Source organism: Gracilinanus agilis, chromosome X (assembly GCF_016433145.1).
Source record: "Gracilinanus agilis isolate LMUSP501 chromosome X, AgileGrace, whole genome shotgun sequence".
Lineage (NCBI taxonomy): Eukaryota > Metazoa > Chordata > Mammalia > Didelphimorphia > Didelphidae > Gracilinanus > Gracilinanus agilis.
In genome coordinates, this window is record NC_058136.1 from 16,283,288 (window position 1) to 16,297,466 (window position 14,179).

The 14,179-nt window shown below is 42.4% G+C and overlaps 1 protein-coding gene across 1 annotated transcript in view; it reads right to left on the reverse strand.

Annotated features, from left to right (window-relative positions):
- Positions 1–14,179, reverse strand: part of GPC4 (glypican 4) — a 133,217-nt gene that overhangs the window by 17,637 nt on the left and 101,401 nt on the right. Inside the window, exon 3 of the mRNA XM_044682691.1 lies at positions 3,207–3,598. Within this exon, the coding sequence (XP_044538626.1) occupies positions 3,207–3,598 (392 nt within the window). The remainder of the gene's footprint in view (positions 1–3,206; positions 3,599–14,179) is intronic.

Genomic DNA, 14,179 nt, shown 5'->3' on the forward strand with positions numbered 1-14,179 from the left:
TTCTTTTTTCCTCTCTCCTCCATCTCTCTTTCATCACCCCTTTAGCCTCTCTTTCCTCTCTACCTCTCATTTCTCCTATCTCTTGGTGTCTCCCCATTGTATTTCCCCCTTCTCTCCTTTCTACTTTTCCTTTGTTCTCTCTCTGTCTACGTTTGTCTTTACTCTTTTTTTCTCCCTCTTATTCCTCCTCTTTGTCTCTCTCCTCTCTTTATCCTCTGTCTGTTTCTCTTTTCTCCTCTCCCATCCCTCTACTATTTCTTTTTTCTTTTCTCCTTGTCTATCTTTCTACCTCTTATTTCTCCCCCTCTATTTCTTATTTCTCCATCTTTTTTCTATCATTCTTTTATCCTCTCTCTTACCTTTCTACCTTTCATTTCTCCCATCTCTGTCTCTCTGTTTCTCTTTTCTCTCCTCTCCACTTCTTATTTGTCCTGTCTGTCCTCTCTATTTCTTCTTTCTTTTCCTTTTCTTTCTCCTCTCTCTATTTCTTCTTCCTCTTCTACTTTCTCCATCTCTCTAATATCCTCTTTCGGTTTCTTTTTCTCCTCTTCTATCTCTCTCTTATTTCTCCCCTCTCCTCTTCAATCTTTTCTTTCTCTTCAGAAGAGAGAGGAGAAAGGAGAGAAGGAAAAAATCCAATAACAAGAAGTTTAGGCCCAGTGGTCCCCAGATGTCAAGCATTTGGTTTGAACTGAACTTAAGTTGATTCACCTGTGTTCTTGATTGGTAGCACCTGGAATTTAGCTAGAAATGGATTTTTAAAAAATAAAGCCCTTACCCTCCATCTTAGTATCCACACTATGTATTGAGTTCCAAGGCAGGAGAGTAGTATGAGCTAGGGCAATTAAGTGACTTACCCAGTATCATGCAGCTAACAAGCATCTGAAGCTTGATTTGAATCTATGATCTCATCTCTAGCTGATTCCTCTAGGTCTCGTGCTACCTAGTTGACCAGGCCCATTGAATTTTGATGGGGATTAGGAAAAAAGCTTAAAGAAGCCCCACAGTGAAGCAAGGATGACCACTATCACCTCTATTATTTAATATTGTACTGTAAGTGTTAGCTTTAGCAATAAGAGAAGAAAAAGAAATTGAAAGGATTAAAGTAGGCAATGAGGAGACTAAACTAGCACTCTTTGCAGATGATATGATGGTATACTTAAAGAACCCCAGAAAATCAACTAAAAGGCTAGTGGAAATAATGCACAACTTTAGTAAAGTTGCAGGGTACAAAATAAACCCACATAACTCATCAGCATTTCTATATTTTCCCAACAAAACTCAGCAGCGGGAGTTAGAAAGAGAAACTCCATTTAAAATCACTCTAGACCAGTGATGGGCAAACTACAGCCTGCGGTCCAGATTGGGGGGGGGGGCTGTAATGTTCTGTCTAGCTGAGACATTATTCCTAATCTGATGAATACAATGAGTAGGATACAATACAATGAAACTTTGAAAGAGTTGCCTTAGAAACAGACCGACAGATGAGGATTTCCTTTCCTTTGGCCCACTCTTTAAAAAGTTTGCCCATCACTGCTCTAGACAATATAAAATACTTGAGAATCTACTTGACAAGACAAGCACAGGAACTGTATGAATGCTTTTCACACAAATAAAGTTAGATCTAAACAACTGGAAAAACATTAATTGCTCATGGGTAGGCAGAGCTAATGTAATTTTTAAAATGACAATTCTCCCTAAGTTAATTTACTTATTCAGTGCCATGCCAAACTACCAAAAAACCCTATTTTATAGAACTAGAGAAAATAATAACAAAATTCCTCTGGAAGAACACAAGACCAAGAATATCAAGGGAATTAATGAAAAAAATGGAAAGGATGGTGGTCTAGTAATAACAGATCTCAGTCTGTACTATAAATCATCAAGACAATCTGGTACTAGCTAAGAATATAGGTTGGTGGATCAAGGGAATAGAGTAAGAGTAAATGACCTTAGCAGTCTAGTGTTTGATAAACCCAAAGATCCCAATTCTGGGGATAAGGACTCACTATTTGACAAAAACCGTTGGAAATTGGCAAAAAATTAGTTATATACCAATATTTCACACCATGTACCAAGATACAGTCAAAATGGGCATGTGATTTAGACATAAAGGGTGATGCTATAAGTAAATTAGGGGAACATAGAGTAGTTAACTGTCAGATATGTGTAGAAGGGAAGAATTTATGATTAAACAAGAGATAGAAAATATTACAAGATATAAAATGATTAATTTTGACTATTATAAATTAAAAGGGGTTTGCACAAACAAAATCAATGTAATCAAGATTAGAAGGGAAACAACAAAGTTGGAAAAAATTTATAACAAATTTCTCTGATAAAGGTCTCATTTCTCAAATCTATAGAGAACAAAGACAAATTTATAAGAATGCAAGCCATTCCCCAATTAACAAATGGTTAAAGGATATGAACAAGCAGTTTTCAGATGAAGAAATCAAAGTTAACAATAATCATATGAAAAAATGTCCTAAATCCCTCATGATTAGATAAATGCAAATTAAAACAATCCTGAGACACGACCTCACACCTATTAGATTGGTCAATATGGCAGTAAAAGAAAGTAATAAATGTTGGAGGAGACGTGGCAAAATTGGGACAATAATGCATTGTTGGTGGAGTTGTGAATTGATCCAACCACTCTGGAGGGCAATTTGGAACCATGCCCAAAGGGCTATAAAACTGTGCATACCCTTTAATCCGGTAATGCCACTACTGAATCTATATCCCAAAGAGATAATAAAAAAGGGGAAAAGACTTGTTTGTACAAAAATATTCATAGCTGCTCTCTTTGTGGTGGCAAGGAATTGGAAACTGAAAGGATGTCCATCAACTAGGGAATGGCTGAACAAATTGTGGTATATAATGGTGATGGGGTACTATTGTGCTGTAAGGAATGATGAACAGGATGATTTCAGAAAGAACTGAAAGGACCTACATGAACAGATACAGAGTGAGATAAGCAGAACTATGAGAACATTGTACATAGTTAACAGCAATATTGTGGAATGGTCAAACTGTGACAGACTTAGCTACTCTCAGCAAAACAATGATCCAGGAGGGTTCTGAGGAGCTTATGGCAAAAAATGCTATCCACCTCCCGAAATGAGTCCCAAAAGTTATTCTCCTGTCTCAGATGTGCCTATTTATACACCAGGACCCCAGATGACACAAGATCATGAGCTTACCACAGACACTTTGTTGATAACATCCCTTGCAACGGCCAGACCTTGGGCAAATGTCCGGGCAGCGACAAAGGCCCGAGTCACCTGTAACTTGAGTTTCCGTGGTACATCCCCAAAGGGCTTCAGCTGCTCTGTGTACTTGCTCACACATTCCAAATACTCATCTGTAAAATGGTGTTGGGGGTTCACAAGGCGAAACATTCGCTCCAGAAGGCGGGCCCAGAAGTCATTGAGCATTTCTTCCAGGTTCACATTGCCTCCCACATAGTATCGCTTCAGTTCCACGAAGAGATCCTTAAAGAGCTCGGAATTCTGCATATATAAGCGACCGTAGGTCCGGACAAACATGTCATTCAAGGATTTTTCAGCATTTTCAAGTAGCTCTTTGAAGAATTCTAAAAGAGAAAAGAAAAAATGGGATTTTGAGATCGTAAGAAGACATCGCCTAGAACTGGAAGAGACCTTATAGAGAGTCTAATCCCTTCTATTTTGACGGAGGAAAGGACTGAGGCCTACAGACATTAAATAACTCCAAGTAACCCAGGCAAGATGACTTGCAAAGCTATTTCTTAAAACAATTCTGTGAGGTAGGACGCCAATTATCATTCCCATTTTACAGATTAGGAACGGGAAAATGAGATACAGGGGACAATGTGTTGGACACTAGAATCACGTGGATTTATGTTCAAATTCCACTTCGAGCAATTATGACTGATCCTGGGCCAATCACCTCATTTGCCTGACTCAGAATGTCTGCATCTAAAAAGTGGGGCTAATAATAACACCTTACATGATAGAGTCGTCATGAAGCTCAAATGAGATAACAAAGTGTAGTACCCAGACAGTCTTTGAGCACTACAAAAATAATAGCTGTTACTGCTAGCCATTAACCTTGGCAACCCTCAAGCAACCTCCAAAGACTCTACCTGGCATTTGTTTGCATTTAACTGTGGAAGTGTATACACAAACGTTGTCTCCCAATGGAATATTTCATTTTTGCCTTTGTATCCTGAGCTCTTAGCGCAAGTTCTAAAACATAGTAGGTGCTTAATAATGCTTTGTAATTACATCTTTTTTCAATCATCCAGCATTTTTTTCTTCCTCCCCCTCAACCCCATCTGTGCTAGTCCAAAAGGCCTAACAAAGGCGAGCTACATCCAAAACTCTTTCTCTGAAATCATTTTCTACTTTACTTTAATTCTCAACCTCAAATGAAATGAGCATTTCCACATCCATTAAAGAACAGGCAAGGACTGTACGTAAAAGCTAGGTGGCACAGTGGACAGAGTGCTGGGTCTGGAGTCAGGAACTCAGTTTCTTGAGTTCAAATCTGGACTCAGACACTTACTAGATGTGTGACCCCCAGGGAAATCACTTAACCCTGTTTGCCCGAGTTTCCTTGCCTGTAAGAGGAGCTACAGAAGAAAATGGCAAACCACTCCAGTTTCTCAGCCAAGAAAATCCCAAATGGGGTCACGAAGAGTTGGATGCCCGACTGAGAAACATCTAAACACTGGGCACACAAACTGGCACATTGCTGTTCTAAGCTTGCTTTTTAAAAGGATCCATGGGTTACTCTCAGTGAGATAGTTTCTTTTGTAAAAAGAAAAGTCTTGTTGCCATATTTTAAAGGAGAAATACCTAATCACTAGATCAAAGCAATTGAACCAAGACAGAATTTGACTCTTTAGCGCAGGGACACATATACGGAACCGACAATAAATGTGGATGCAAAGAATGTAACAGTCGCATTTCTTTCAAACCTGTTTTTATCTCAAACGAGGAGAGAAAGAGAACAAAATAACACCCGGCTAAAAACTTTTTTAAAAGCTTCCAAAATTGAGCGTCCTGAAACTTAAACTAATATCCCCTTAGCTGGAGAGAGGGAACTGTGTGTATTTATGCACATGGAATAGATATAGCAGCTGTTAATGTCCACATAGAATGCCAACTGCCCAGCCAATATGCAGATGGGCCAGATCTGTGATTTTAAGGGTGTAGGGCAGTGATGGGCAAACTACGGCCCACGGGCCAAATGCGGCCCCCTGAAATGTTCTATCAGGCCCCGGGACATTGTTCCTAATCTGACGAATGCAACACAATGAAACTTGGAAAGAGTTGCCTTAGAAACAGACTGACAGAGGAGCATTTCCTTTCCTTTGGCCCCCTCTTTCAAGAGTTTGCCCATCACTGGTCTAGGGTACTCTTGGTATGAGTAACTCAATGATTCAGAACAGCAATTCAGCTCTAACTTATGGTTAGCAATTTCCCTAGGATCATATAACCGGTATGTTCCAGAAGCAGGACTTACTCATGTCTTCCTGACAGGATCGGTTCTCTTCTTGACTGGTTCTCATGGTACCTGGTGTATATTTGGATATTTATGTCCCCATATAAATTAGAATTCTTTGACATTTTACTATTTATGTAGATAAGAATGGGAGAAAAGCAGACCTAAAAAACGGACACCAGCTACCGACAAAGAGGAGGTAAAGAAGCCCCGGCCTTGGGGTTGCATTGTCAGGCATTTCAAGCCTTGATTGTGCCCTGTGCTATGTGTTTGATTAGAGTCAAGTGATTGCCTGTCTTTGAGCCTCAGTTTTACTCATCTGTCAAATGAGGAGAATAGTGCCCATTCTTCTCAACTCACAAGTACTTCAAGATTTAGAGTGTTTCCTTCATAAGCACTCTGTGAGTTGGGAAATATAAATTCTGATATTCTCTGTCTCTGTCTGTCTATCTGTCTGTCTATCTCTCCACCCCCAACGTAGCCATCCTTACTATAGAATTAAAGCTTGAATTATTGTCTTTGACAGTAACATTGCCCCGAATGCAAAAAAGTCAGGATATACTGGACAATGGATCAGACTCTGGCCATTATATATGCAAATCCCTTTAGGATCAGAGTATTTCCTAATAGAAGGGACCTTAGAGATTATCTAGGCAAAAAGTTCTTCATTTTGAGTGGACGGCTAGATTTCAGGGGCCCATAAACATGGAAGGGGAAAAATTTTCACTAAAATCGAACCAAAATTTAACGTTTCCCTTCAATTGTTTAAAAACAAAAACATTATTCTGAAAAGAATGTCACTAGCCTGCCACAGGTCCGTGACACCAAAAAAGGTGGTAGAGCTGTGCTCTAGGTGTGCCCACGGGCCACCTGGGACCCACGACATTCCCAAGGGGAATGGCCCCCGTTTCTATTCAAGTCCAATAAAGTTGGTAACTCATTTGACAGAGGAGAAGAGCAAGGTCCAAATAGAGGAAGTGACTCGCTCTGTCCCACAGCTAATAGGGAACAGAGCTGGAATTCCAGACCCAGATCCATTAAGAAGATTATGGGATTTTGAGCTGAAAAGGACTTTAGAGATTGCCTGAGTCCAATTCATTCATTTTGCATACAAGGAAGGTGAAGCTGAGAGAAAGGCAATGGACATCCCGATCCCACATCACCCAGGAATAAGTGGTGGAGCCAAGATTTAGACTCGGGCCTTTTTCTGCCTCCCCACTCCCGACTCGAAGAACATGTGAAAGAGGCACGTTTACTGTAGAGTATGGACTGAATCACACTGGTGACTCACGCCATGCAAAAGACAAAGAAGGGCTGCCATGCTGGCTCATAGAGAATATCCTTCCCTGGGCCTTAATTCTCAAATGTTATTTTTGCCTCCCATCTTCCTTATGCTCTCCTTTGCCCTGAGCAGTAGCTAAACCCCAGTTTTCAAAAGCTGATCCTCACCGCTACCATGAATATCCCCACATTACAGGTGAGGCAAAGGAAACTCGGAGAGATTTATTGTTGTTCAGTTGCATCTGACTCTGTGACCCCATTTGTTGTTTTTTGTTTTTTTTTTTTTAGCAGAGAGACTGGAGGGGTGTGCCATTTCCTCCTCTAGCCCATTTTACAGATGAGGAAACTCGGGCAGACAGGGTTAAGGAACTGGCCCAGGATCACAAAGCTAGGAAGTGTCAGATGCCAGATCTGAGCTCAAGATGATGAGTCTTCTGAGTCCAGGCCCAGGACTCTATCCGCCGCAGCATTACCTAGCTGCCCTCAGTGATGTTTCCAAGGTCACTGGACCAGGAGCCCAGTTTTTTCCAGCCTACAACCACAGCACACGGTTGGTAAATTTTAGGAAACTTATCCCCTCATCTAACCAACGAGACAGTCAGAAACCTGACCTGTGCTCTAGTGACTCCCATTTTATGACTAATGTGCCTGGGTTTGAACCCTCTAGGGAGTAATGTTCAGTTTCACTTTCTTCCAGGGGAAAGGGGCAGGGGTCTTACCCTGGCAGACTTGGAATTTCAACCTTGTTAAAATGTTCAAAGTGAATCAGAGTTCAAATTGTGGGCTTCAAAGTTGCCAGTCCAAACAAAGGACTTCACTCATACATGGACGACTTTATGGTAAGAGTGAAACCACATTTTTGGAGTTCCTGGGATTTTGGAGGTTGACATAGCTGTGTGAAATGTAGCTTCTTAGGAGAGTGATACAGTGAAGAGGACACTGGCTTCAAATTCCATTCAGTGGGAACCCCAACGTTTGTTCCCATGCCTGGTATTTCCCGTCTAAGAAAATGTCTGTTTTTCTTTTTCTTTTCAACGTTTGGAGGTAGTTGGTATTATGTATTAAATTCTAATTCGTAGAATCATTCTGAAAGCTCATTTCATTTCCTTTAATAGGTTACCCATTGAAATGTTATCCGAGTGGGCCCATGACTAATAAAGCCGTGGGCAATCTGTGAAGTGGCTATGAAAAAGCTCTAGCTCGTGTGGTTTGGCGACCCCAAAGCTTAGGCCGGATTTTAAGGTTTACAGCTGGAATGGCCATTCGTTACAGGCACTTCAGAGGCCGTCTTGTCCAACCCCCTACATTTAGAGAGGATGAACTGTGGCCGAGGGAGGGGAAGCGACGTGCCCAGAGTCGTACACACAGAAAGTATCAGAGGCAGAATTTGAACCCAGAAACTCTGTGACCCCAAATCCTATATATAACAAGCCCTTCAACTGCAGCAGTATTGAACAGTTAGGGCTCTGTTCTAAGCACAGTTTAAATGACATAATTTTAGCCTCCTGTCCACTCTCCAAATTATTCACCGAACACTCACCCACCAGTTACTAGGCACCTATATGTGCAGGGCTTTTAAGCCTGGCTCTTGAAGAAGACTCCAAGGAGGAAGTCCTCCCAGAAGCGGCCTGGACAAATCACGGCAAGGCCAACCATCCCTAGGCCTGGACTGCTTGTCTTCAAGCTGGATTCCTTGAGCACATGCCAGTAGCAGGGATCTTCCTCACACCCCATCAGAGAGTCACTAGCTCCAAAGGCAGAGAGCGCAGGTGGCTTAACGACCCAAGGAGAGCCTGGGCTGCCACTTATCTGGGCCTGAATTTCTCCTCTCTCCTCTGTCTATGTAATAAGAAGGGCTAACATTTATACAGCCCCTTCAAGTTGCCAAAGTGTGTAAGGTCCATTATCTCACTTGAGCCTTACAATAGCCTTACTCAGGGAGAGACTCCCGGTATTCTCTCTGTTCCTCATTTTACCAATCATGAAACTCAGGCTCAGACATGAAATGACTGGGTTACTCAACTAAGAAGCATTCGAGTTAGGATCTGTTGGTCAGTTGTGTCAGACTGACCTTCCTGACTTCGACAATCACGTTAGGGTTTCCCCTCTACTGTACCTCCCGGGGATGTTACAAAGATTGTGGAGTATCGTCTTGTCCTGTGATTTCATGTGGGACCTCTTGGTGTGGAAACTCCTTTCAGCAATGCAAACCAACAACTCATCCACTAATAACAACACCAGCGGGGAAGGCAGAGGTGTTCAAGAGTGAAATCACTTGATCATGGTTCCATAGCTAGAGATCAGAGGCAGGACTCAAATCTTGGTCTTCCTGACTCTGTGAGGAGTCTCCTAACCAGGCCACTATTGCAGGAATAATGCATAAAACCTATGTGGATATACCCAAATGTATACCATAAACAAACTCCAGTGGCCACACCATCCCTGTTTTCAGAATTGATAACTTGTTTAAACTGGGAGCACAGAGTGTTTTCTCAGTTATTTTAAATCTTAAATGTTATTTAAACACTTTGCCAACTTGAAGGGGCTGTATAAATGTCAGCCTTTATTATTCAATATGTGCCCTCTAATTAATCAATGATTCTAAGAGTGCCTGTAGGAAGGCTGTACTTTACTACCCATGGACGATTCCAAGTGACTCCCCCGTAGGGGCAGCTAGGTATCACAGTGGATAGAGTACTGGAATCAGGAGGTCCTGGATTCAAATTTGGCCACTGTCATTTCCTGGCTGTGTGACCCTGGGCAAGTCACTTAACCCCATTTATCTAACCCTTGCCTTTTTGTCAGACAGAAAGTAAGGATTGAAAAAAATCACTCCCATGTTAGGAAACAATTGCTTCCTAGGTATTAGGCTATCATTTGGTACTACTTGCCAGGTCTACCTACACCCTCCTAACTCTTTTTTTAAAGAGAATGAGCATATAAGCAATAGGCTTCTAAGGAGTTGATAAGCTTTTGATAGCTTTCAGTTCTTGACTTTAAACTGTATTTTTCAGCCTAGTTTTTGCCATCGTACTCACTTCAACCTAGCTTTAGCAACCTTGGTTGGCACTGAAGTTAACCAAGGATCTCAAGATCTCAGTTGGGAGGCTCTTGGGAACACATGATCATATGTTTAGAGCTAGAAAGAAGCTTAAAGGCCAAGAAGTCTGACTCCCTTATTTCATACATGAGAGAACTGTGGGAATCTTTGGGACTCCCAGTCTAGTGCTCCAGCCACTGCAACGCGCTCAGTCCTCTCTTGTCGAGTTCTTTTGAAATGTCTCCCTACTCTGAAATAGACTGACTCAATTCATTATGAATGTTCTTTTCACAGAAAAAAGTCACCGAAAGTTGTTGCCTACCCTTTTTCATCTCCCACTCACTTCTCCAAATAGTTTCCAGCTCAGCATTTTACTGAACTGTCCTCTCCAAGGTCATCCACAGTGTCTTAATTGTTCGGCCGATGACCCTCACTCTTGTACTTTCTCTAGAGATCTTACCGTCCTTTCTGGAAACTCTTTCCTCCTTCCACTTTGGTGACACCACTCCATCTCCGCACTCTGATCAACCCTTCTCGGCTAGATCATTTTCAGTGTTCTTAACTACTGGTGTCCCTCTAAGGCCCTTTCCCTTCCCTCTCCAGGTTATCCCATCAATTCTACCTCCACAACCTTTATGAACATATGCCTTCTCTGTATTCACCACTCTAGACCCTCCTCACCTCTCACTGGCCTTCTAAATGCTTTTATACTTCGCCTCTGATCCACCCATCGGCAGAAATGGTCTTCCTAAGCACAGGTCACAGTAGCTCCCTCGGATGAAATACAAACTCCTCAGCTATTTAAAGACACGCTATGAAGTGTGTCTCCAGTCTCACTTTCTGGGCTTGTTCCAAATCATTCCTCTCTATAAACTCTTCTGTTTTCGTCAGAATGGCCTACATATTTGTTCTCCCAACTCTGCATTCCATCTCTCCTCTGTATGTGTTTACCCAGGCAGTTGCATACCCCTAGAAATTCGCCTGCCTCCCTCCCTCCCTCCCTCCCTCCCTCTTCATTTCTACCTCCTGATCCCCTGGAGTTGTGAGGGCCCTCTCTTCTGTTTATCATGCATATTTGCCCATTTGCATCCCCCCCACCTCAAAATGGGATGTAATCAACTAAAATGATATTTCTTCAGGTTGTCTCTGGAAATGGGTTGAAACCAATTCTGCCAAGTCCATTATTCACCCCTCCTTCCATTTAGCTACAACTTTTCTTGTCTTCTGTTTTGTTTGTGATAACTGATGTTTATAAAGTACTCTGACATTTGCAAAGTGCCTCACATATCGTATAGTATGCTTCAGAATCCTTACGACAACCTTGAGAGATTGGTGCTACAGATATTATCCTCATGTTACAAATGAAGAAACTGAGGCTCAGAAAAGCTAATCACTTGCTACAAAGCGAATACATGACAGAAATAGGCTTTGAACCCAGGCCTTTAATATTCCCAAACCACTTTATAACCACTGTCTTTATAAGGAGAATGTCAGCATGGATCATCCAGTGATCTAGATCCTCAAGTACTCAGTGTGTATCTTGGTGGGGGCAAATAGAGGGGTAGAAAGAGTACGAGAGTTTAAGGCAGAGGAATTCCCTTTCCTTTCAAGTTTCAGTTTGGGGAAGTAAGCAAAGAACTCTTTTGTTCATGGCAAGAAGGATCAAACATCTATTATAGTCTCAGTTCATTTATCCCAAACGTTGAAAGATACATTGACAATCTAGTACCACTTGCCTAGAGGGCAACAAGAGACGAATAGAGGTTTAAGAAGACTGAGGAGGAATGGTTTAAGAATCAGTTGGGCAGGAGTATAACAGTAATCAACATCTAATTTTCCCCTTCCCACACTCAGCTGGGAGCAGCCAGATGTTCCTTTCATTTAAATAGCAATACCTAAAAATGTGCTCTATTAACAGATGCTTTAGGCAGCCATAATTGCAAGCTACAAATTAAGAGAAAACATAAAAAACCTATTATATATCCTAACAGGTCATTATTTAGTTTATAGATTCAACCACTGCTATTAATCAGTAGAACTATAAATCTTGAGAAATGTGGTATAGGAAAAAAAGCCCTCACTAATTAGGACTGACTAGTGAAGGTATGCCAAAATGGGGAGAAGTAGGAGCTACAGAATGTAAAGAAGTGCTGTGGAGTACTTCCAACTAGAGCAAACCTCTCCAGCTCCGATGCTTTGAAAGAGGGACAGCACAGGATTCAGAGCGGGGAAGGATCCACGCCAGGATCGTGCAGGCACGGGCTCCCAGACGCCATTCTTTCGGGACTTGCTTAATTTCACGTAGTGACAGGATTCAAGCCCACTTGTAAGCCCACCGACGAAAATCACAAATCTAGTGCAAATGTTTTCCCGGGGCAAGTGCTTCTGCCGTCAAGGAGGCTGGAGGGGATATTTTGGGTTATACCAGAGCCATATGATGACGACAGCCATCAGCCACAACCCAGATCACTGAGACTCTAAAATTCTTAGCTAAGAAACAAACTGAAACAAAAAGATGAATGAAATCGCATGGGCCGTGTTCTTCGATAGCAAACACACAGTTATTTTACCAAAGTCTGAGCTTTTTGGCAATAATGTCCCGGAGTTTCTAAATCTGAACACCGCCGCTATTCCATCCTTACTGAGGGGAAGCGAAACTGGCCACAGAATGTTGGTTTCATATTGGCTGTCATCAGACCTTCGGCTTTTCAGTATGGGAACACAAAGCAGAAGAATAATGTGGGACCGCCAACTCTAGTCGCAGGATCAGAGATTTCAAATCAGAAGAGACCTCATCTTGTCCGGGCCCCTCATTTTACACGAGAGGGGGGAAGTGAAGCCCACTGAGGTGAAGTGGCTTGCCCAATGTGCTTATTTTTGCTTTGAGAAAAATCAGAACACTTGTCACTTGCTGGTGTAAATATTTTGGATTAGGTAAATCCTCTGTTCGTTCGACTAACATGAGTGAGGTGGGCAGCTGGGTAGCTCAGTGGATTGAGAGCCAGGCCCAGAGATGGGAGGTCCTGGGTTCCAATCTGGCCTCAGACACTTCCCAGCTGTGTGACCCTGGGCAAGTCACTTAACCTCCCTTGCCTAGCCCTTACCACTCTTCTGCCTTAGAACCAATACACAGTATTGATTCTAAGATGAAAAAACCCTCTTCTTTTCCATTTAAGGACTTACCTTTAATTAAGGTAATAGGGGAAGAAAAAGAACAAATGAGCAGGAGCTAAGGCACAACAGATAACAATTTTTCTTTAAATAAAGACCCCAGAAAGACTTTGCTAGAAGTCTTCAAAGAGGGGCTGGATGCTCATTTTTCAGGGCTCCACCGAAGGATTTCAAGCTTAAAGTGGTGATTAGTTTAGATCAGTGCTGGGCAAACTTTTTAAAGAGGGGCCAAAGGAAAGGAAATCTCATCTGTCAGTCTGTTTCTAAGGCAACTCTTTCCAAGTTTCATTGTATTGTATCCTACTCATTGTATTCGTCAGATTAGGAAGAATGTCGTTTGGTCGGATAGAACATTTCAGGGGGCCGCCTCTGGCCCATAGGCCGTAGTTTGCCCATCACTGGTTTGGTTGATTTGTGAGGTCCCTTCCAACTCTAAAGACTTTCATGGTACAGTCAAAAGAGTGGGGGATTTGGTGTCAGAAAGACTTGGGTTCAAATTCTGCCTCGGATACAAATCTTTGGAGCCCTTGTGATTATTCACTCTGGTGGCAATGACACAGACAAATGAGGTCCTGAAGATACTGGAACCCGGTAGGGAGAGCCCAGGCTGTGTGAGAGAGGAGAGGCACAGGACATAGGTTCAGTTTTCTACCAGACTGGGTATTTCCTAGGCATCTCCTTTCCCTTCAGTGGGCCTCAGATTCCTCTGTAAAATGAGGGGCATGAACATGATAATATCTTAAGGTGCCTTTCAGCTTACGATCCTCTGATCCTTTGAGATTCCAGATTTCTTCTTCTCAAAAAGCTGTTCTAAAGTAAAAAGCAGGGGGCGGCGGGGGGCGGGGGATGACCCTGAATGAGGCCTAAGGTCAGGAGTGCTATGAAATTCCTATCTGCCATTAGCTACTGACTCTCTCCTGTATTGGCAGTCAGCTGTGGGTTGGTTAATGAACTCTACTGACCATTCTGGAGTCAGTCTGACATCCAGAAAGCTTGGAAGGGCCTTTTTGTAGCTGCTGGGTCTCTGCTAGGCCCTACAAATTCCCATCTTTTGTGTTTATTATTAGGGAGCTTCCTTGTTCACAAACAAAAAGGTACACATGAGTTACTTGACTTCCCTCTTTCCCACAATTGTGAAAGCCCTGCCTGACAGTAGAGGTGCACACAACTGGCACCGGTTCAATCCCCCCACTC